Source organism: Halichoerus grypus, chromosome 9 (assembly GCF_964656455.1).
Source record: "Halichoerus grypus chromosome 9, mHalGry1.hap1.1, whole genome shotgun sequence".
NCBI classification, from domain to species: domain Eukaryota; kingdom Metazoa; phylum Chordata; class Mammalia; order Carnivora; family Phocidae; genus Halichoerus; species Halichoerus grypus.
In genome coordinates this window covers 26398287-26419797 of record NC_135720.1, presented here as the reverse complement: position 1 = coordinate 26419797, position 21511 = coordinate 26398287, and the positions used below count along the sequence as shown (strand labels likewise).

Below are 21511 nucleotides of genomic sequence, written 5' to 3'. Positions count from 1 at the left end.
GGCTGACTTTCTATTCAAGAGGGATTTAATATCCTCTCTGGTTAATTCCAAAGCATGTTGGTAATGAACTGATATCTACAGAGCGTATATGTTGCTATCTTATCTCTTCACCAGGTGTGCATTGAGACATACATATGTAGCTGTCACCAGCGTAGTATAAACACTGCTGTGCGGGCAACTCTCAGTCAAATGCTGAGTGACTTGACTTTACAGTTACGACAAAGGCAGGAAAACACGGTGAGCGGGCCTGCCGGCGTCCCTGTGTAACTAACTGCATGCTGTGTGTCCCACATCGTAGATGCTCCGTCCCCCACCTGCTGCCAGGGAGGCTTCCTCCTGAAACAGTAGGAGGGGCTTGCTTGGTTTAGAAGAACGTTTATTTATATAAATTAAGCTCTTTATATTTTTGCCTGTTTAAAGTCTTGAGAGTTGTTTTTCCTTATGGTTCCTATCATTTTTTAGTCATTATTTTATAATTAACTTCTGTTTTTTTAATCATTTTTTAAACTCAGATTGAAAACTTTTTTATAAAAACATTGTATTAATTTGCTAACAGATACCAGAAGTAAGTTCAAAATTAGGAAAAATTAATAGCAATTAATTACCTGCTTTGAGGTTTGGTGTCGGTTTCTCTTTGTTAACTAAAATATTGTTCCAGGAGATCTTCCTTCACCTGCTGGGGCCATCAGGGTAAAGCTCAATTTGCCTTCTCTCTGTCACCAAAGCCCGTTGGAGCTTATTGATCTAAACTTGAACAGATTGTCTAAAATTGAGCGTTCCCGGGAAAAATGTAAATGTAATTGGCTTCTCATATATTTTATCCTTGGGGAATGTTAATGAAGAATGATTCTTCTTTAAAATAAGTATGTGGGGTTTTTTTTATCTGCTTCTGAATAATTCAGATTAAAATTCTTTAAAAATCTGCAAGAAGTATTCTGAAATGAACACTTTAGTCTCTAGAATAGGAAATCTCAGTGGCAGTCTGAAATATCTCAGAAATTAACTTTACAGAAATGAAGATCTCATGTTTAACTTAAATCATTTCTAATTTTTACCTTCAATTATTTTCTAATTTTTAGAGTTGAGTGGAACCTTAGGGTTTGTCTAGTCAAATTCTTTTATCCCTCATTTTACAGATGAGGAAGATGAAGCCCAGAGAGGTGAAATTAAATTCATTTTAGAATGAATGAGCTTATCAGTGAAAGAGCCAGAACTAAGCCCCTTGGCTCCTAACTGCTGCCATGGCAGCCAGGTCTGAGAAAGCAATACTAGTCTGAAAAAGCAAATACTGATCTTTTTTTTTTATGTTTGCTATGTCCACAGCCCAAGTTTCTATTAAAAAATTGTTTTATCTCAAGATACTATTACCTTAGGTTACCCTTTGTTAAAAACTACTTCATTTAAACTAGGATTTTGCATCTGATAGCATGGGACTAGTAGTTAAAAAGAAATTCATATTATAAATAGAAAACATGCTAAGGAAAAAACACTTAAGAAAAAGTGTTAAAAACACATTTTAATAGAAGTAAACCTGAGACGTAGAAAATCTTACATTAATCATACACTCATAGTTCATCCTTGCTAAATGGCAACGTGATGAAATAATTTAATACTAATGGTGTCTTAATGTTTTAAGATGAAACATTTAAATGAAACTTTGTAGTTTCAAATTGATTTCAGTTGTATCCCTTCACTTAATCTTATTTTTAAATTTTAAGGAGGAGAATATTAGGTTTCAAGTAAAATGACTCAGCCTTTTAGTTCACGTTGCTCTTCTGTAAGAAGGGTGACAGGTAGACTATAGAGGTCTGGATAAAACCCAGAGTGTGTGACTCTTGATCACAGGGTTATGAGTTTGAGCCCCATGTTGTGTGTAGAGATTGCTTAAAAATAAAATCTTAAAAAAAAAAACAAAAAACCCAAAACTTAGAGGGTTATCTGCCTCTGCTTGTGGTATTATATGTCTAATCAGCCCTTTGGTCCTGCTCATCACTGACCATCTGGACTTACCCAACCTGAGGCAAGATCCCAAATTAGGTGGAAAATTAGTGTTTCCTGTCATTTCCTTTCTATTACTCATGCAGTCCCCAGAGATGTTTCCATGTCCCAGAAAAGTAATTCTCAGGATGCTAATATTTGAAGCACATGGGATATCTACTAGAGGGAGACCTAAGTTTTGTCAGCTAAGAATGGTGATTTTTAAAAAGCTAATAAAGGGAAGTGGTCTATAGGAGTGGCGAGGTTCATTCAAAGGAGACATGTCTTCTCCCATGGCATACCTAGCCTTACCTCGGGAAGATGTGTAGTGTGTAGCACGACCCGTCACAGGAAGGAATCCTGGGCCACCTCAGAATTAGGAAGATTTAAATACAATGGAAAGAAAATAAATCTAGCATGAAATGTACATTTGATCCTTGAACAACATGGGTTTGAACTGTGCAAGTCCACTAATATACAGATTTTCTTCATAAATATAGTACTGTACTTTTTCTTATGATATTCTTACTAACACTTTCTTTTTTCTATCTTAATTAGAAGAATACAGACTATATTACATATAGCATACAAAGTATGTGTTAATTGACTTGTTTATGTTATTGGTAAGGTTTCTACTCAACACAAGGCTCTTAGTAGTCATGTTTTAGGGGAATCCAAAATGACACACAGATTTTTGACTCTACGGTGTGATCAGTTCCCCCAACCCCCGCATTGTTCATGGGTCAACTGCATCTTCAACCTCATGTCCATCCCTACTCCCAGGACAGATTATGCAATTTGATTTTGTACCATCAGGATCTTAGAGTTATTATCAAGCTTTATTGTTGAATTATTTAGATGATGAAAGCCTTTGTTAAATTATAAGTTACTAATTTCAAAAAGCAAAATGCCACATGTAAATACTTAGGGAGTATGTGGTAGTGTTTCTCCTGTCCTTTAAAAATGAATCGAATGTATTTCCTCCAGAAAATGTTGTTCTACACTCAGTATTTAGCCACTGCTGAGCTGTAGACATTGACGTAGCCTTTCATGATGAATGCTATGGAAGCAGCTGAGCTTGCAAACTGATGAACAAAGAATAGTAAAAATATATGCCCATAACAAGTTTAAAAGACAAAGCGGTGCCCTGGGATGATTTTTATGTCTGGCAGTTGATCAGCCTGAAAATGCCCTCTTCTCTCCCAGTGCTGAGGTAGGGAGACTGAAGAACCTTTCTATAGACCTGTATTTTAAATTCAGGAACCTGATCCTTCTTATTACTAAGAGTCCTTCAGTAGGTGCCAATCAAAGTGTAGTCTGTGACCTTGGAGCCAACTCTCTGGCTGTTTACACAGGGCTAGCTCCAAGCCCTAGCTCAGCAGCCTGGAATCATATAGTGCGTAAAGGGCTTAAAGCTTGTTGAAGATTGTGGAGTCTGGAATGAATTATTTTAGGAACTGATGAGCTCAGCTCCAGACATCAGAGTCTTCTCCTAAATACTATGAGTAATGAAATGCTATCAAGACCTGGAGGGTGCACTTAGGAAAGTTAGTTGAGCCCAGAGCACTCAGAATGACATTTGTTCCCTAGAATTTTCCATTGTCTAAGAGTCAGTAATTTTTGTGCCTGAATCTCCTAATTGTCCTGTGTGTGTCTCCCTTCCTAGATAATTGAAAACCCGGATGTCCCACAGGAATTCAGGAATCCAGGTATTGGATTTGATTTTTCTAGTTCAGTTTAAAAAAGCGAGTCTAAGAATGCCCACTGTGTGCTTGGCGCTGGGAATGTAGAGGTGAGTGGGGCTGTCTCAGGGAGCTCTCGGGAGCTTCTGCTTAGCTTTGCCTCACCAGCCAGTACTTCGTCAGCCTTTCCTTAACCTTCCTTCTGGCCCTGCACCCTGCCCCCTGTGCCTGTTTCTGTCCCAACCCTGGGAGAGTCACTCTTCATATACCTTCCTGTTGGACCCTGGGGGTTTTTTGTGGCTTTGGTTTTTTTGTTGTTTTTTTTTTTCTTTGTCATTGTTTTGTTTTTGTTTTGTCTCATTCTCCATGAAGTCACGTTTATAATTGTTAAAATGAGAATTGGCTAGAGGGCTGTGGAAACCTGATCGGCGTAGAGCTATTGTACCGAAGTAAGTTTGTACTTACGAAGTAAGTTTGTTTCATATGAAAAAAATGAATCTCACAGGGAATCTGACAGTAGGACAAACAGCTCAGTGTAAGTGGCAGATGAGATCAAGGTAAGGAATTTCATTCTGACCTAGAGGAAAAGGAAAAACAAAGATCTACCTCTAACTGACAAGCAGTTTGGTTTTTGTTTTTTTCGGTCTTTTGTTTTGTGTTTCAGTTTGGTAGTATTGTTTTCTGAAAGAGAAATGAAAAATTCAAACCATCTAATTAAAAAAAATGGAAATAGGTTTTATCTCAGATTTTATTCAGTAATTTAAAAAATACTGGAAAATCTGCTTTTCTTTGATATTTTTGCATGTTCATAATAAGAAAAGGCAGGGGTGAGGGGGAAGGTGGTTACAGAGAGGATGAAAAGGGGAATGAAAGGGGAAGAGAAAAACAGCCAGTCACAATTAGGAGACACAGAGTGAAGGAAAGAAATGAGAAAGGCATTAAGTCATCTCTGAAGGCATTGCTGGAGCATATGGTTTTAATTGCCTCTTGCTCCCCTCTTGGGCTGCAGACCGGAATGGGCTTCAGCACCTTGCCACCTGTGGAAGCTCCCAATGTCGCACTCCACCTGTCGTTTCCTCTCTTGGGCCACCACGGTTCCGTAAAACCTTCACTTTGGTTTTATAAACCAAAGAGGAGGTCCAAGTCCTCTTGGCCAAAGGTTTATCTTTAAAAATATAATATTAGTAAAAACTGGATGGGCTTACTGACATTTATCTAAAACGGAGTTTAAGGACTACTTAATGGGTTTTATTTATTTTTAGTGGTGTCTTATTGTACCTTGTCATTTCTCAGGTTTGTTTCTGCATGGAAGGTCATAAATTCTCAGGATTAGCCATTTCTCCTTCCCGCCCTCCTCTGACTTTACTGTCATTTTCTGTCTTTCACTCTTGCCATTTTTTCTCCATCTACCTTGACCTCATGGTCATTTTTTTTTTATGTCTACATTCATCAAATACTCAGCCACAGTTGTATAGATCTTTAAAGGTGTTTTAAATGCTTCCACTTTTTACTTCACTGGGCCCAGCAATTCTGTGAGATTGAGATTATTTGTCCCCATTCCACCAAAGGGAGAACTGAAGCTTACCCAAGCTCACGCGGTCAGCAAGTTGTGGACCAGTACCTGAACTAAATTTTACCCTTTCTCCAATACGTTCAGTGCTTCTGTGGGAGTTTTGTTGCTAGCTTCTGGACATGAACATGTTTGGAGGGAAAATTCTTTCTTCTGGCATTGGTCCCTGCTCTGTTAGCAACTGTGTGCCCTGAGGATGCTGGGCAAATAGGTAAAGTAGTACAGGTGGGGACTAAGTTATTTTGCCCTCTTTCCCTATTTCCGTAGTTTGAGAAGCCCATCTTTCGTCCACGCTGCCATGTTTTATCTCTTTGATATAACTCAAATCTGCTCAAGAGATCCAGAAATTCCAAAGGTCAGAATAAGGGATACATTTGTAGTCTACCGGCCTAGATATTGAGAAAATTGTTGTCAGTTGTGTTGTTTCTTAAATTAATCAAGTCTCCATTTGTTAAGTGTGAATGAGTTTTATTTATAATAGTCAACAATGTATCATTTTCTTTCTGAAATGTGTTTTTGAAGTGTTTTACTTCAGAAACAAATAATTATGTTTTCTATGATCATTTTAATGACCTAAGGAAGGCTCAGCATCTGAAAACCTTCTTTTCAGTTCTGAAAACATCAAAAGCAGAGGATGGGAAAGACTGTTGAGGAAGCTTCTAGTGCCCTCTGCCAATGTCTAATGCTTGTAACCTCTTCTGTTTGAAGGGTCGACAGTTGAGTCCCTCTGTGATGACCTTGTCTCTGTGCTCACTGTTCTGTGTGAGAAGCTGCAAGCCGCCATCAAGTAAGTGCCTTCGACATTGGTGTTCTTATTCACCAATGGTGTATTTCTGAGATAACTTTTGCCTACAGCATCACTTACAATTGTAGATTATAGGGACAGTGGTTATCCCCATTGGTATTCACCTGTCATTCCTGAGAAATCGATTCAATGACTTTGGGCAAATCCACATTACCAAATACCATGACTGAAGGATATAATTTTCTCATGAGACATGGGAAAACAATAGCCTAAAAGAAGACTTAATCCCTCTAGCATGGAGCTGAGTGAGAAGAATGTTGGGTAAGAGGTAGTTGACAAAGCTAGTTGATGTATCCTGGGCACGTCCCAGCTGTGTGACTCTAAATGAGTCTTCTCATTGACCTCCGTTAATGGCAAGGATGGGCTCTGTGGTCTTTCTATATTCCTTGTAACATTTCCCAAGCCTGTGAGTTCACATGCATATTTTTGAAAAGAACACATTGCTCTGACTTTTATATACTCATTTTTTTGCATGCCAGTTTAATCCTTGATATTAGATCATATAGATGATATCCAATGCTCCAATTCCCCATGCAGTAAGTTAACTTATTAATTTATGCATCTATGTCATAAAAGGACTAGACTTTCCAAGATGAGATGAAAAGTCTTTACGAGCTACATATATAGTTAATTGCAAAATCTACAACACAATAAGATTCTGAAATGCCCTTTGAGTTACAAAAGACACTATCATTTGCTAGTAACTAGAATATTTGGTAATTCAGAAAACTTTACTCATAGAATTTCCTATATAGTAATAAGCTGGGAGACATAGTCTTGTTGAAACATTAGTGAGGCCTTTCACTTTGCTGGAAAAGTTGCAGAAACTTGTAGGGTTTTTGTTTTTGTTTTCGTTTCTTTTTTAGTAAACTTAGGATTTTTGAAAGCTAAGCTTAGAATGACTTTTCAGAGTTTTTGCCCAACGGTTTCTATATCAGTGTATCCATCATTCCTCTAGATCACCTGCACATTTTGACCAAATTAAGCTCCCTTCACATTAGGCACTTAAACAATGAAGAGACCCATTTAATCCATAGGTAGTACAAGCGAAAAAGAAAAGCGCTTCTTCCACAGTGTTTCTTCCACTGCAAGTTTCTCTCACCCCAGGACCCTAGGCAGAACGTTATTTTGCCTCAGAGGGGATATGTCTAAAAGCAGATGCCGGGTCTAGTTGGCTTCTCCTGTACTCTGCTCAAGTCCCCATCTCCCCTGACCATGGAGAGTTAGGGCCGTAAGCCTGAGACTCAGACTGTGATCCTAACCTCAAGACTCTAACACCAACTACGGTGACCCCATCTGGAGAGTCTTCATGTGACCTGATTACCTTGGGACAGACATTCCAGGTTATGCCTGTTCTGTATGACTGTCATCACCCTCCTTCACTCTTAACAGTGTCCTGCCTGGGACAGGTTACATGTTCACTGTACCCATCCATGACCAGGGTTTAGATTTCTTCTAGTGCTCACTCCTCCCCACCCCCGCCTCGTTCCTCTCCCTTCTAGCAGAGCCAGCTGTTACATCAGAGCTGGGGGATGTTTCTCATTGGCTTGTTTTCTCCTAAGATATAAACATATATGGTGTTTAATCACTATTGGCTCAACTGCATTATCTTTGTTGCACTAGCTGGGTAAGACCCCTGTTCGGCCCCTTACTTCCTCTTGACTTTGGGCAGAGCTCCTAACCACTGTAAGCTTATGTATCCCATAAAATAATTAATATATTATTTATTATTGTTTGTATGTAATATAATATTAGTGATATAAAATATATTAGGGTTTTTGTAAGAATCAAATGAGAAAGTTTACTTAAAAGATAGTTGATTCCCAATAGCCAAAGATTACCTGAGGCTAAGAGAATTTGGTTTATCAACTTGTAATAGTGAGGGAGTCTGTACGCTCTGGGGAGCCTAGGGTATCCAGGCAAAGGATGTTAGGAGGGATTGTTATAGATTTGAACCAGAGCTAGGTGATTTGGAGCGGGTGAAAGGAACTGAAGGTCTGTTCAAAGATTGGGTGCTGTCCGAAAGCAGGGGCATCCCTGGATGGGACGTCTTCCGTTTTTGTTTAGGTGATGGGAGGAACAGATGAGGAGATGTCATCGGAGAAGAAACAGGAGTCATTCACAGGGGAGGATGATACTTGGTCATTTTTGTAGTTGTACAGGATTCCTTTCTTAAACTTCTGTTCAGGCCAGTTTGTAGATTGGCTTTCATCTTGTTCTGTCGCCGTTGTGGAGGGTCCTCACCTGATATTAACATCCTGTGAAGTTGTTTGTGTTCACCAAGGGGGACGCCCCAGCTCGCTGGTAGCACCTAGGCAGTCACCAGCTGTCCAAGAGGCTTCTTCTCCATCCCCCACCCCCTCAGGTCTTAGCATCATCAGGGAATAAAACAAAGACCGTCAAAACTTTTTAAAAATATAAAGGCTTTGTCCATTACCTTGCAGGCAAGGAAAAAAAAAAAAACTACACATTTTTTTCCCCCTGAATAGTGTGCTAAGAGAAAACTAAGGTTTTCAGTACTAGAAAAGCTCAAGGTAGTTATGCCATTAATAATTGAAAACTAGCCACCAAGATAAGTCAGAACAAATCTGTAGGTCTATGAATGATAGATTTAAAACATAATGTTATTTATTGGTCAAGAAAGTCTTCAGCTAGGTCTAGTAAGGGCTTCAAGTTCATGGCTCTTTAAAACCTGGATGTCTCTAACATCAGCTGTAGGGGCTGCCATCTGTAGAGTGACCACATGACCCAATGTACCTGGGACAGTCCAGGGTTATGCCTGTTTTAATTATTATAGACATTCAGTATTGGTATCTTCTAGGAAGTTTTGGGATAAATGGGATTTTTTAACTGCATAGTGCCTAACATGTAATAAATATTTTATATATATTCTGAAATTGTTTACTTTTAGAATTGTCAGTGCTAATTCTGGTTTATGATGCAGTTTGGGACATGAAACTTCTTACATCAGACATTTGTAGATAATTAAGAAAATACATTGCACAAACAGACATTGCAAATGCATACATGCACATATTACAAGCTAAAGGGCATAGATAGTCGGTCACTGAAAAAAAAAAAAAATGAGGGGCTTCTGGGTGGCTCAGTTGTTAAGTGTCTGCCTTCAGCTCAGGTCATGATCCCAGGGTCCTGGGATCGAGCCCCGCATCGGGCTCCCTCCTCGGCGAGGAGTCTGCTTCTCCCTCTACCCCTCCCTGCTTGTGTTCCTGTTCTCGCTCTCTCTCTGTGTCAAATAAATAAATAAAATCTTTTTTTAAAAAATGAAAATATTTCTGAACCATATGCCTTGGGAATAGGTTTTAAATGGGAAAAATAATTCACGTGACACATACATGTTGTTCTAGGATTTCTCATTGGACATTAGCTCAAAGATGGCTTTGGGCATGTTGTTATAAAGCTTAATGGTTTTTATAGGATTCCCATGGTCTTGCTTGGTTTTTCAATGCAATTCCCCGGTCATCATTCTGCCTCTGGAGACCACTCACTGGGTTTGAATATGGTCTTTCCCATCATGACTCCATTACCCTAAGAGGAGAGTTCTGTTGCTAAGGAAGCTGGGGTGCAGCATGCTTAAGCATTAGCTTAAACAGGAAACCTGTAAGGGCCACCTGGTCAGATGGTACCATGCTCTTGGCTGCTTTCAATCTGGTGGTTCTCTTTATTCTTCTTGTTAAGTTTTCACACCTTTTATAATTTCTTCTGAATTTGCTACCCGAACTCCTTTTATTTCTATTAGCTAAACTTGACACTTCTCCCACCTTCTAAATACCATCTTCCTCTGAAATCACACTATGGTCTATACTTCCCCTCAACAGCCATTTCCAAAAATCAGTGCCCACATACCTCATAGAGCTTTCACTCTGTAAGGGTATGTAGTCACGATATGCTCAGTCTCCGGGGAGGATTCACAGAATGCATCCAGGTAGGCAGAACAACGCCCACGCCTTGGAGGTGTGTTATTAATAGAACTCTATATTAGGCATGTTGAGTTACATGATGCTTTTTAAATCTGAGTTTTTGGAAGGATAACTGGCTTAGAAAGATATTCATTCTCTGCCCGTTGGTCTCCTGTCAGCCTCTCCCCACTTCCCTCTCGTCCCAGTGCTGAATGTCAGAGAGGAGTGGACACCAAAGCATTCTCAGAAGCAATGAGGCAAGGCCAGGTGTTCCTGTCACGTGTTAAATTTCATTCCACTTCTTACAGTTACTTAAGTCCCTCTCTCCCTTTCTACCTAAATTTGAATGGTCTCAAAGGGAGGTAGGATCCAAGTGATTCATCGTCAAACAAAATTCTGAGAACTCCAGAGATCCAGAACGTGCTGCCAGCTTACCCTTGCAGTCACCTTGTCAGGATGGGGGCTCCTCAGCTTTCACGGCCCACTGGTCCCCTCATGAGAGTCGTTCTCCATGGATCTTGAGCCTGGGGAGAAATTCAGAGATGGGCAGAGAATGAGACCAGCAGCTACACAACCTGCCAGCCATGAAATGCTCAAACAGAAGACCAGGCCAAGGGACTCGCAACCCTCCACGTCGGCAGATTTTTCCTCATGTGTTTTGGAAGAGTTGGCTGGTTTCTTGGCTTCTCGCTGCCGTGTGCTTTTCACATATGTGTCTGTCTACAGTCAGACAAATAAGAACCGCACACACATGGTGCACATGCACATGTGTATCTCGTGAGGGGCATGTGTGGAAGTTGCTTACATTTCAGACAGCTCTTTTAGTGCCATGACTCATGCAAGGCCACGAGCACCCGTTTTTTGCAGACTGCTGCAGCCCACAGGAAAGCTGCCGTGTTTGGTCTCCAAGGAGACTCCCAGGCCAGTTACCTTGGCAATGCATCCTCTCCCTCATCAGGTCTGACGACCTGAGGTTGCAGTATCGCTGTGGTGTATTCTGCAGATATTCAGAGGAACCTTGACTACGCATAGCTTTTCTGTGGCTTTAGTTCCAGTTTCAGAAACTGAAAATCTTTATCGTCTATAGTTTTTTAGTTTTGTGATGCAAGTCTGACCGTTTGAAAGACACACTTTTTTTTTTTGAGAGAAAAACACAAACTTTTATTTATATTTAATTTTATCTCATACATGTTAATTTCTTTGTGGATGTGGATGTATAATGTGAAATATTAGTGAACTAGAATAAATGTGAAGTTTATTAATACATAAATATGGGAGGTTTTTTTTATTAACATATAATGTATTATTTGTTTCAGGGGTACAGGTCTGTGATTCATCAGTCTTGCACAATTCACAGCGCTCACCATAGCACATACCCTCCCCAATGTCCATCACCCAGCCACCCCATCCCTCCCACCCCTCTCCCCTCCAGCAACCCTCAGTTTGTTTCCTGAGATTAAGAGTTTCTTATGGTTTGTCTCCATCTCTGGTTTCGTCTTGTTTCATCTTTCCCTCCCTTCCCCTATGATCCTCTGTCTTGTTTCTCAAATTCCTCATATGATCTCACTTATATGAGGAAGATAGACATTTTTGAATTGGGGCATTTAATAATTATTTTTCTTAATGAGTCCGGTGATTGGTCAGAAAGATTAGCCTGAGACTATAGCAGAGATGGTCCTTTCAGAACTTTTTCAAAATGTGGCTTATTGGTTTATGACTCTTCTGTTTTGCCTTCTCCAATCCGTTCATTTCTACAGCATCCAGAATGATTGTTCTAAAATGTAAATTTGGTCTTGTCACTCTCCTACCTGCAGAATAAAGTCCAGACAAGTCCTCCCAAACCCTTCCTGATCTGGCCCCTGCCACCTCCCCAGTCCCACCTCTTGCCGATGGTATCCTCACACTCTGTTCCAACCACAGACCACCACCACCCTCTCCCCCACACCGCCATGCAAGACTCCTACTTGAACTTTAGGTTTCCATGAAGATGCTTTTTCCTTTAGAAATTCTTTCTGGATCTTCCTAAGGATTAGACGCCACTCCCTTATACTGTCATAGAACCTTGCATTAAATTATTCATTTGTAGCCATTCTTACCCAGTGCTTTACCTACTTGCTTCCTTGTTTCTCTAGTCCCTTAAGGATGAAGAATACGCTGTTTCTGGTCAGGAATGATGTCTTGCGCAAAAGCGTAGGGAAGCTTGTGGGTGTAGGAGTATAGAAACATAAAGTCCTTACCTGGCCCCCAAAATGGCTAAGTATGTCTTACCTTTCTTATTCTTCCTCCAACCATCACCTTCCTCTTGGCAAATCGTAATAATTTTTGTGGAAGCTCAGCCTTTACCCACCTCTTTTTCCCCCATCAGCAGGTGTGGTAGAGTACATCCAAATATAAGCAGAATTCCCCTTTTCTTTTTTTTATAGATTGTATTTATTTATTTGCCAGAGAGAGCGCACAGCAGGGGGAGTGGCATGCAGAGGGAGAAGCAGGCTCCCCATTGAGCAGGGAGCCCCACCCAGGCTGGATCTCAGGACCCCGGGATCATGACCTGAGCTGAAGGCAGACGCTTAACCAACGGAGCCACCCAGACGCACCGCGGAATTCCCTTTTTCAGAATAATGGCATTATTTTACTCATTAGACAGTTCTCTTTGGACAAGGGAGATCATCGCAGAGTATGAGCATACTTTTTCTGTGAAGGGCCACATACTGCCTGTTCTTGTTCTACAACCCCTTAAAAAGGTAAAAATCATTTTTAGTTCATGGGGCCATGGGCAGGATTTTGCCCTTGGGCTATAGCTTGCCAACCAGTTTTAGAGCTTGAGGTCAATTTTACAGAGCGCTATTGCCAAGGAATCTAACACAGCACTTAAACGAGGGACCTGCAGCCCCCCTTTCTTGTGATCCTTCATCTTGCATCCGTGCAGCCTTTCTCAGTGAGGCCATGGTATGTGTACAACCTTCTGGGCTTTGTGATGGTCTGCTGTTTACTTTCCTCTTCTTCCATCCTGTCTCCTTAAGTTTCTAGTCTCCGTCACTGGTCTTGCCTGTCCCATTCACCCTCTTCTCCTGGGAGTTATTTGAGCTGTTAAGGGCATTAAACTTCCTTTTGGCATTTATTTAAGTTAGGAGAAAAGAGACACAATCAAAAATGATTTTTTCAAAGCAAGTTCCTCCTTTTTTGGAGCATACAGGACTCCTGAATGAATTCTCTTAGAAGTATTTATTATATATTTGTCATAAATGTGCACTCTAACATTAAATTCTTCCTTATTCCTGTTGGTCACTTACCACCCACCTGGAGTTTAATACTTTCTGGTGGGTTCGGCAGAAAACAGCCTGGGTATAAGAACATGCATTCCGGGCGCCTGGGTGGCTCAGTTGGTTAAGCGACTGCCTTCGGCTCAGGTCATGATCCTGGAGTCCCTGGATCGAGTCCCGCATCAGGCTCCCTGCTCGGCAGGGAGTCTGCTTCTCCCTCTGACCCTCCCCCCTCTCATGTGCTCTCTCTCTCTCTCAAATAAATAAATAAATAAAATCTAAAAAAAAAAAAAAAACATGCATTCCATGAAATTGTATGTTTTTTTTTAATCTGGCTCTATGGATTAATCTCATAATAATAACTACAAGAAAAATAATTTGTCCATTGAAAAACCATGTTGCCTTCAAAAAAGAAATTCAAACACAAGCTAGTAAAGTGTTGACCATTTAAAAGATAATGTGATCAGTGGTCTTTTGAAAAGTTTAGACAATTGAACACATTAAGAGTTTGAACGTTTCTGGAATAAACTGTGGAATTTAATTGGTAATGATATATCAGTACTGGTCCTTTAACTGTAGCAAATGTGCTATCCTAATGTAAGCTGTTAATAACAGGATAAACCACATGCCGGGCCAGGTAGAACACAGTAACTCCATCCCATGCTCAGTTTTTCTATACATCTGAAACTGTTCTAAAAAAAAAGTCTGTTAATTAAAAAAAAAAAAAAAAAGTCCCTGAAACTGTATTAGTTTGCTTGGGCTGCCATAACCAAGTACCATAGACTGGGTGGCTTACAGAACAGACATGTATTGCCTCCCAGTTCTGGATGCTGGGAGTCCAAGATCAGGATGTGAGCAGAGCTGGTTCCTTCCCAGGGCTTCAGGGAAGGATCCGTTCCACACCGCTCTCCTTGGTTTGCAGATGGCCGTCTTCTCCTTAGGTCTTTTCCATTGTCCTCCATCTGTGTGTGTCTCTGTTGCCAGTGTTCCCCATTTTATGTGGACACCGGTCATATTGGGTTAGGACCCCTCGCACATGACCTCACTTTAACTTGATTACCTGTGTCAGAGACCCAAGCTCCCATCAGGGCACATTCTGAGGTACCAGGGGTTCAGTCTTCAACAGAAATTTCCGGGGGTGCAATTCAATCCACCATGCTAACCACCCCCCTCAAATGAACGCTTCTCTCACGCCTAGCCTTTTTCCAATGTGTTTCCCATGCATCCCCTCTTTTAATTTTGCCCTCACTTTGCACGCGTCCGTGTGTTGGTTTTGTTCCGCAGTGACCAGCAGCAGCTGCAGCTCCTGTACTTGGAATGCGTCCTGTCCGTGCTCAGCAGCTCCTCCTCCTCCATGCACCTGCACAGAGGCTTCACAGACCTGATCTGGTGAGCGCCCCCCCACAGCGACCCGATGCTTCCCCCCTTCCAGCTCGGGGCCCGGGTCCCTGCCCATGGCATCCATGCCCGACCGGTCACCTCATCTGTGTGCGAATGCTTTAGCGAGAAAGTCGGGAAATTGCTTCGCTCACATGCACTGGATCAAAATACAGAGAGAAGCTTGTGACGATCTTAACAAAATAGGACTCCAAGGGCCTCTGGTGTTTTGTTGACACCATAGGCTCATGGGACTCGGGAACGAGGAGAGTATTTTCCAGGTTTCTAGTTTATCCTAAAAGCATACAAAGGCACAGAAAGTTGCACAGGGGGGCAAGAGCTGTTGAATGTTATTCTTAGCCCTTCCCTGGTACATTCTCCATCTCAACCTGAAGACTCGTCTCTTAATTATAGCCAGGGAGTCCCACAGGTGACAGGGCCCGCAAGCAGCCAGCTAGCTGCTCTGGGTTCCTGGGCTTTTCCACAGGGACGAAGTCAAATGGTATGTGACAGTATACATGTCAGAATTTTAAATGAACTTCTCACATTAGAAGTAGAAAGAATTTTGTTATTTATCATAAAATGAAACTTTCTAACTAAGCCATTTAGCATTTTGAGTCAGTTCCTTTACATAAGATGGTTTCTTAATACTTCTCTTAGTATTTTTATTTAGCTAATTCTGCCTTGAGCTATGAGAAAAAGCATTCTGTTCATATACCTAGAAGTGATGGAGAGACATGGAAAATGGGGGCAGGATGTCGCCAAAAAGAGGAGCAGGAAAGAACCCAACTCTTATTAGTCATTTCTGTGGCATCTGGTATTTACCCGCAGGATTGTATTCACATTTTATCCTTTTGCCTTGTTAGCCAAACATAGTTTTCCTCCTATGTCTTCCCAGGAAAAACCTGTGCCCTGCCCTCATCGTGATCCTGGGGAATCCAATTCATGATAAAAGCATCACCTCTGCTCACAGTAGCAGCGCTGCTTCTGGCATCGAGTCAGACTCTGCATCTCCAGGAGTTTCTGACCACGGCCGGGGGTCGGGCTGCTCATCCACCGCGCCAGCCCTGAGCGGGCCGGTGGCTCGGACCATTTATTACATTGCAGCTGAGCTGGTCCGGCTGGTAGGGTCGGTGGACTCCATGAAGCCCGTGCTCCAGTCCCTCTACCACCGTGTGCTGCTTTATCCCCCACCCCAGCACCGGGTGGAAGCCATCAAAATAATGAAAGAGGTAGGGAGGCATGAAGAATGCCACGTGCTTGCCAGGAGGTGGGGGGCAGTATCTGAACACAGTGTCTTGCCTACAGGAAGCACTCGGAAAATGTTTGCCAACCACCTGCTAACACTTACTTGTTACCACTTGGTATCCAGTAATCGGCAGTATCTTTAGGGCATGTGTTGGGAGCCTGGGTGAGGACGGGTTCATTGGTGCTCACTGATGCAAAGTCATTGATAATGTAAGCGGCAGGCATCTGACTGAGCCCCAGGCTGACTTCATTCTGCTCCCTTAGGTACTGTTTGTGCAGATATATGTGTTTATTCCCCTTTGCCAAAGTTGGATTTCAAAATAATTTTGTACTCAGGTTGTACGGTATCCCAAAAAAAAAAAAAAATCATTACTAATCTCTGACTAGTAAAAGGAATCCCTTTGCCCCATTCCTACTTAGGCCTCATATCCCAAACATCCTGACTCCTGCGAGAAGGTAAAGTTGTCCAGCTTATAACAGCCATTCCAATGTGCTCTTTCATGGTTTTGAGGAGGTACTCCAAATAAGAATTTCTCTGCTTTCTTTCAAATAACCAGAAAGAAAAGTGATCAACATTTTTGTATTTGTGAACTTGTTCATTGCCTTTGTTTTTGGTGCCTATGCCCAAACAACAACAAACCCAGTGTAACAAAATTCCTTTGTTGCTATTCATCAGTTTCTTAAACGCTTAATTTGAAATGCCTCTTGGTGTTGTTCTAAAAAGATTTGACTATAATAAACAATGGAAAATTCTGACTCAACATTTCTAGAAATGAAGGAATGATCCAGATTCAATTCCTAGTTAAGAAAATCTATGAGCACACAATAATAATCTCTTTTTTTTCTTACCTTCTATATGCCCAGCACTTCACATATATTATCTTTAATATTCTTAATATCTCTTTGATGTTGTATATCAACTTTTACTAGTGAAGAATGTTATTTCTTTTCTCCATCACAGATTCAGGCAATGAGAACAAAGGGTCAGTTTTAATAACTGGTCACTCCTAGGCTGGTGAACCCAATATAGCTTTGGAGGCAAGTGAGACTAGACTAGTTTGTCACCACTCAGACAGCAGTGGCCCTCCCTTGGGGACCTGGCCCTACCCTTGTTAAGTGTATAACCAGGGACTCAGGATGGGCTTTCTCTGAACAGGCAGATCTTCAAGGGGAAGAAAGAGGAAGAGACTGGCTACACATGCTCAGCTCCTTCTGAATCCACCGGTCAGATCAGACTCCCCCTCCATCAGAAGGAAGGCAGAGAAAGAGAGGAGAGAGGTCCAGAATTTTATTCCACTGGATGTTCCTCCCCATAGAGATATGATGCCAGGAAAAAGGAATTTTCCCTCCCACAAAGAAACTAAGGTTCCAAAGGGTCAAATGATTTGCCTAAGGTCACAGAGAAAGAGAAAGGGTGTACAGCCTGGTCCATCTGACCCAAAACCCATCACCTTTCCTACAACACACTTGTTACCATACTTGACTTTGATATTGCAATGCAGATGAATCTAGGAGCCCCTTTCCATGCTGGCTCATCTGCCCCTTCATGAGCCTGAGTTGAAGAGTCAGGGTTTGGATCCTCTCTCTGCCAGTCCCCAACAAGCCTGTAGTAGCTAACTCATTTAACTCTGAACTTACAATTTTTTTTTTATCTCTAAATGGTAGTAATATTCCAAAGGTTCAAAATGCAATAAGGTTTGTATAAATACCCTCTAAGTATAAAGGGCTAGACAAATACTTGGCATGCTTACTGCTATCCTAAGGAAAAGAAGAACTATGTGCAGGCTGAAAAGAGCTGGTCCTCATGACCTCCTGCCTCGAGTAGGACACACCAGTTCTCACTCAGCAGCTTGTCTGCCACCTGCCTGTTTTCTTCTTTTCGTCTTTCTGAATTTAGGCTCAGAAATCACCACTGTTAACAGTTTTTTTCAGGCTCTAATGGCTCCTGTTGCATCTCTCATCAAGTCTGAATTACTCTGCCCAGTTTCTAGATCCTTCTGTCATCATTCTTATTTCCCATCATTTCCCAGGATCCCTCATTCCATCTGACTGGCCCTGCTCTGCTCGGCTCCCCCTTGCCTGCCTCTATCCACGGGCCATTCCCCTTAGCAGAGTCGAGCAGTGATTCCAATATGCCAGGCGCTGCTGGCTCTTCATGTTAGTTTATTTACCAGCTCTCTTAGGAAGAGAATACCATGCCCAGTTTCCAGATGGGGAAGCTGAGGCCCCACGGGAAGTTACTTGCCCGAAGTCCTTGTGGGTAGCAGGGCTACCGCGTGAGCCCAGACGTTGTAAGGACAGCTGCCTCTGCTGTCAAAAGCCTCCTCCTTTACAGTTCGGCTTCCTTAAAACCATGAAATTCTCTAAATTCTATCATTTAGCAATTAATTATATGTCCCATCCCACTGATGGTTTCACAGACCGACTTGGCACAGACTTCCTGTCCCCTCAAGTCTGTGTCTTTATACATTGCTCTTGTGTGGCCCCCCCCATCCCCGGTATCTAACCCTGCAGTGCTTGCATCAGAATAAGTGCTCAGTGAATTCTGACTGAATGACAGGTGGACCTGAAGACAGAATATCTGCGAAGAGGGTGTTTTGTGAGCAGTGGCCACCTTTCTTTCCCACCCACTCAGACTTGACCGGCCCTGGGCTTGTGGCCGCCCATGGCAGATCCACTCGCCACCGAATGCTAAGTAAATACCTCGCATACGGGGCACATAGGCATCTAAATGTATTTTCAATAAGAATTTCATTTACCACCGCGCAGGAAATTTGGTATGTTTTCCCCCTTTTCATAGATTGGTCCAGCTTCCCTGGACGATTTCACAGGGCAAGGCTGGAGGTAGACATCAGCACGTGAGTAGCAGGTCCAGGCAGTGCTGCCCCGTGGAGCGCAGGCGACGGATGGGGGCCAGGTTACTCCAGTCACTATGACAACCGATCATTTGGGAAGGTTGGTAACCTGGAGACCAACATGCGCCATCTATGCGCACAAGGAAAACCACTGGGCACCCAGGATGTTTGTTTAGCCTTTCGGAGTTTGAACGCTTGGTGTGTTATGTCCCTGTTCTCTTTGTGATTTGTCACTGCCCCATAGGCACTGTGTGCCTGTTCATCAAAGACAGGACATTTTGTTTTTCAAACGACAATTCTCTTTTCTGTTTCCGCTTTCCCAGAAAATGAACAGTAATCAAAAGTTCACATTGCTTCTTTTCCTCTCTCCCATGGTTTGGCTTCAGAAGGAGTTCCCTAATCTTTTTTTTCTTTTTTTTTAAGATTTTATTTATTTATATGAGAGGGAGAGAGAGAGAGCATGCACAAGAGCAGGGGGAGGGAGAAGCAGACTCCCCGCTGAGCAGGGACTGGGATCATGACCTGGGCTGAAGGCAGACGCTTAACTGACTGAGCCACCCAGGCTCCCAGGAGTTCCCTAATCCTTATCAGACTATGACACCCCAGCCCCTGACAGCACATCCCTCACTCCCACTGAAAGAAGCTGAGATTCAGCATGCCTTGCCTTTCTTCAAGTAGTTGTTAAGGGTTCTTCAGAAGCCTTAACTTCCAGATTTGGAAACAACTGAGAAATAAACCCAAGATCAATGGGGAATTCAGATATGTCATCTAATTTATTACTGGTAAAGTTAGATTGTAGATTGTAATGAGATCCCAAGAGAAAGTGAGATTCCCCACAGCCGACCCTCTGAAATGCACCTACCCTTCTAGCAAGAGATGGGGCAGCTGGAGGCACTTAGGCTCAGCCACTTCACTTGGATTCAGGGCAGGCTGGTGGCAAGAGAGAGGGTGGGGGGAGGAGAGGGATGAGGAGGGCGGGAGAGAGAGGAAAAGAGGGGGAGGGGAAGGGGAAGGCAGAGAGAGGAGAGAGGGAGACTTGACTCTTTCAATGTCAAAAAAATACAATGTGGAGAGAAAAGTAGAAGCTTCATCGCTGTACCTCCAAGAGAGAAGTTCCCAATTTCTGGGGTATGAAAGAAATGTGGAAGGAGGGAGGGAAAGAAGAGTGCCCCTTAAGATACAACTTTTTCTAGTTAATATACCTTTTCCTGTGAGTATAAATTACTTTGAAAATAATGGACATAGTGATAGGAAGTCTGTTCCAATACACTTAACCCAGTCTTTTCCTGAATTCATTAGCCTCAAATTGAAATTTTCTTTAAAGATTTCTACCACGTGGAAATAAAAATTAATTAGGACTGAGCAGTTATGAAAATTCTATACCTGAAAACTTGTGGGATGTAGCCAAAGCAGTACATAGAAGGGTATTTATAGCTTAAAATGATTATATTTAAAAAATTGGAAGACTAAAATTAATATTCTAATTTTCCAAGTTAGGTAGCTAGGAAAAGAAGAGCAAATTAAATTCAAAGATAGTAAAAAAGAGGAAAAATAAGGATGAAAGCAGAAAGTAATGTGATAAAAAGCAAATATAGTAAATCAATAAAGTAAAAAGTACCAGGGCTCTGAAAAGACTAAGAAAGTTGAAAAACTCTTGGTAAAAACAATTAAAAAATTCCAGAATAGGTAAAAACAAGTAAGTAGAAATAAGAATGAAAACACGCATGTAACTATAGATATTAGAAACATTAAAGAAATTAAAGAAGGTATTAAGGCCGCTGAGGCCAGTAAATTTGAAAACTTAGGTAAAATAGATAAATCCCTGGGAAATAATACAGCCTTTAACAAGCTGGCTCAGGAAGAAATTGAGAACCTACATAGTTCTAGAATCTTTAAAGAAATTGAATCAATAGTTAAAAATCTTTCCATTAAAAAAAAAAAAAACAACCCCACTGGCCCCATATAACATTAAAAACAAGTTATACCAACATTTAATGAATGGATAATTCTAATAATATATGAACTTTTCCAGAGTATAGAAAGAGGCAATACTTCTCAACACATGTTTTTTCAATTTTTAAAAATTATTTTAACTTTTGACCCCCTTCATTTTTTTTTTACCATCCTCCCATCCCTCACCTCTGGCAACCACCAATCCATTTTCTCTAACTATGAGCTTGTTTTTTTGTTTGTTTCTTGTCTGTTTTTTTAAGATTCTACCTATAGGAGAGATCATATAGTATTTGTCTTTCTCTGTCTGACTTATTTCACTTAGCATAATACCCTCTAGGTTCATCCATGTTGTCACAAATGGCAAGATTTCATTCTTTTTTATAGATGAGTAATATTCCCTTCTGTGTGTGTGTGTGTGTGTGTGTGTGTACACACCACACCTTCTTTATCTATTTATCCATTTATCCGTTGAGAGGCACTTAGGTTGTTTCCATATTTTAGGTATTGTAAATAATGCTGCAATGAACATGGGGGTGCATGTATCTTTTTGACTTAGTGTTTTTTTTCTTCAGATAAATATCCAGAAGTGGAATTGATGGATCATATGGCAATCTATTTTTAATTTTTTGAGGAACCTCCATACTGTTTTCCATAGTGGCTGCGCCAATTTCCCATCAACTGTGCAAGATGGTCCTTTTTACTCCACACATCCTTGCCAACACTTGTTTTTTCTAGTCTTTTGATAATAGCTCTTCTAACAGGTGTGAGGTATATCTCATGTGGTTTTGATTTGCATTTCCTGGATGATTATTAATGAACATCTTTTCATGTGTCTGTTGGCCATCTATAAGTCTTCTTTGGAAAAAT

At 41.4% G+C, this 21511-nt stretch overlaps 1 protein-coding gene across 1 annotated transcript in view; it reads left to right on the top strand.

The window, feature by feature from the left end:
• Positions 1 to 21511, top strand: part of ARFGEF3 (ARFGEF family member 3) — a 171886-nt gene that overhangs the window by 74252 nt on the left and 76123 nt on the right. Inside the window, exons 6-10 of the mRNA XM_036097868.2 lie at positions 115 to 237; positions 3644 to 3686; positions 5938 to 6016; positions 14496 to 14600; positions 15487 to 15820. Coding sequence (XP_035953761.1) covers positions 115 to 237; positions 3644 to 3686; positions 5938 to 6016; positions 14496 to 14600; positions 15487 to 15820 — 684 coding nt within the window. The remainder of the gene's footprint in view (positions 1 to 114; positions 238 to 3643; positions 3687 to 5937; positions 6017 to 14495; positions 14601 to 15486; positions 15821 to 21511) is intronic.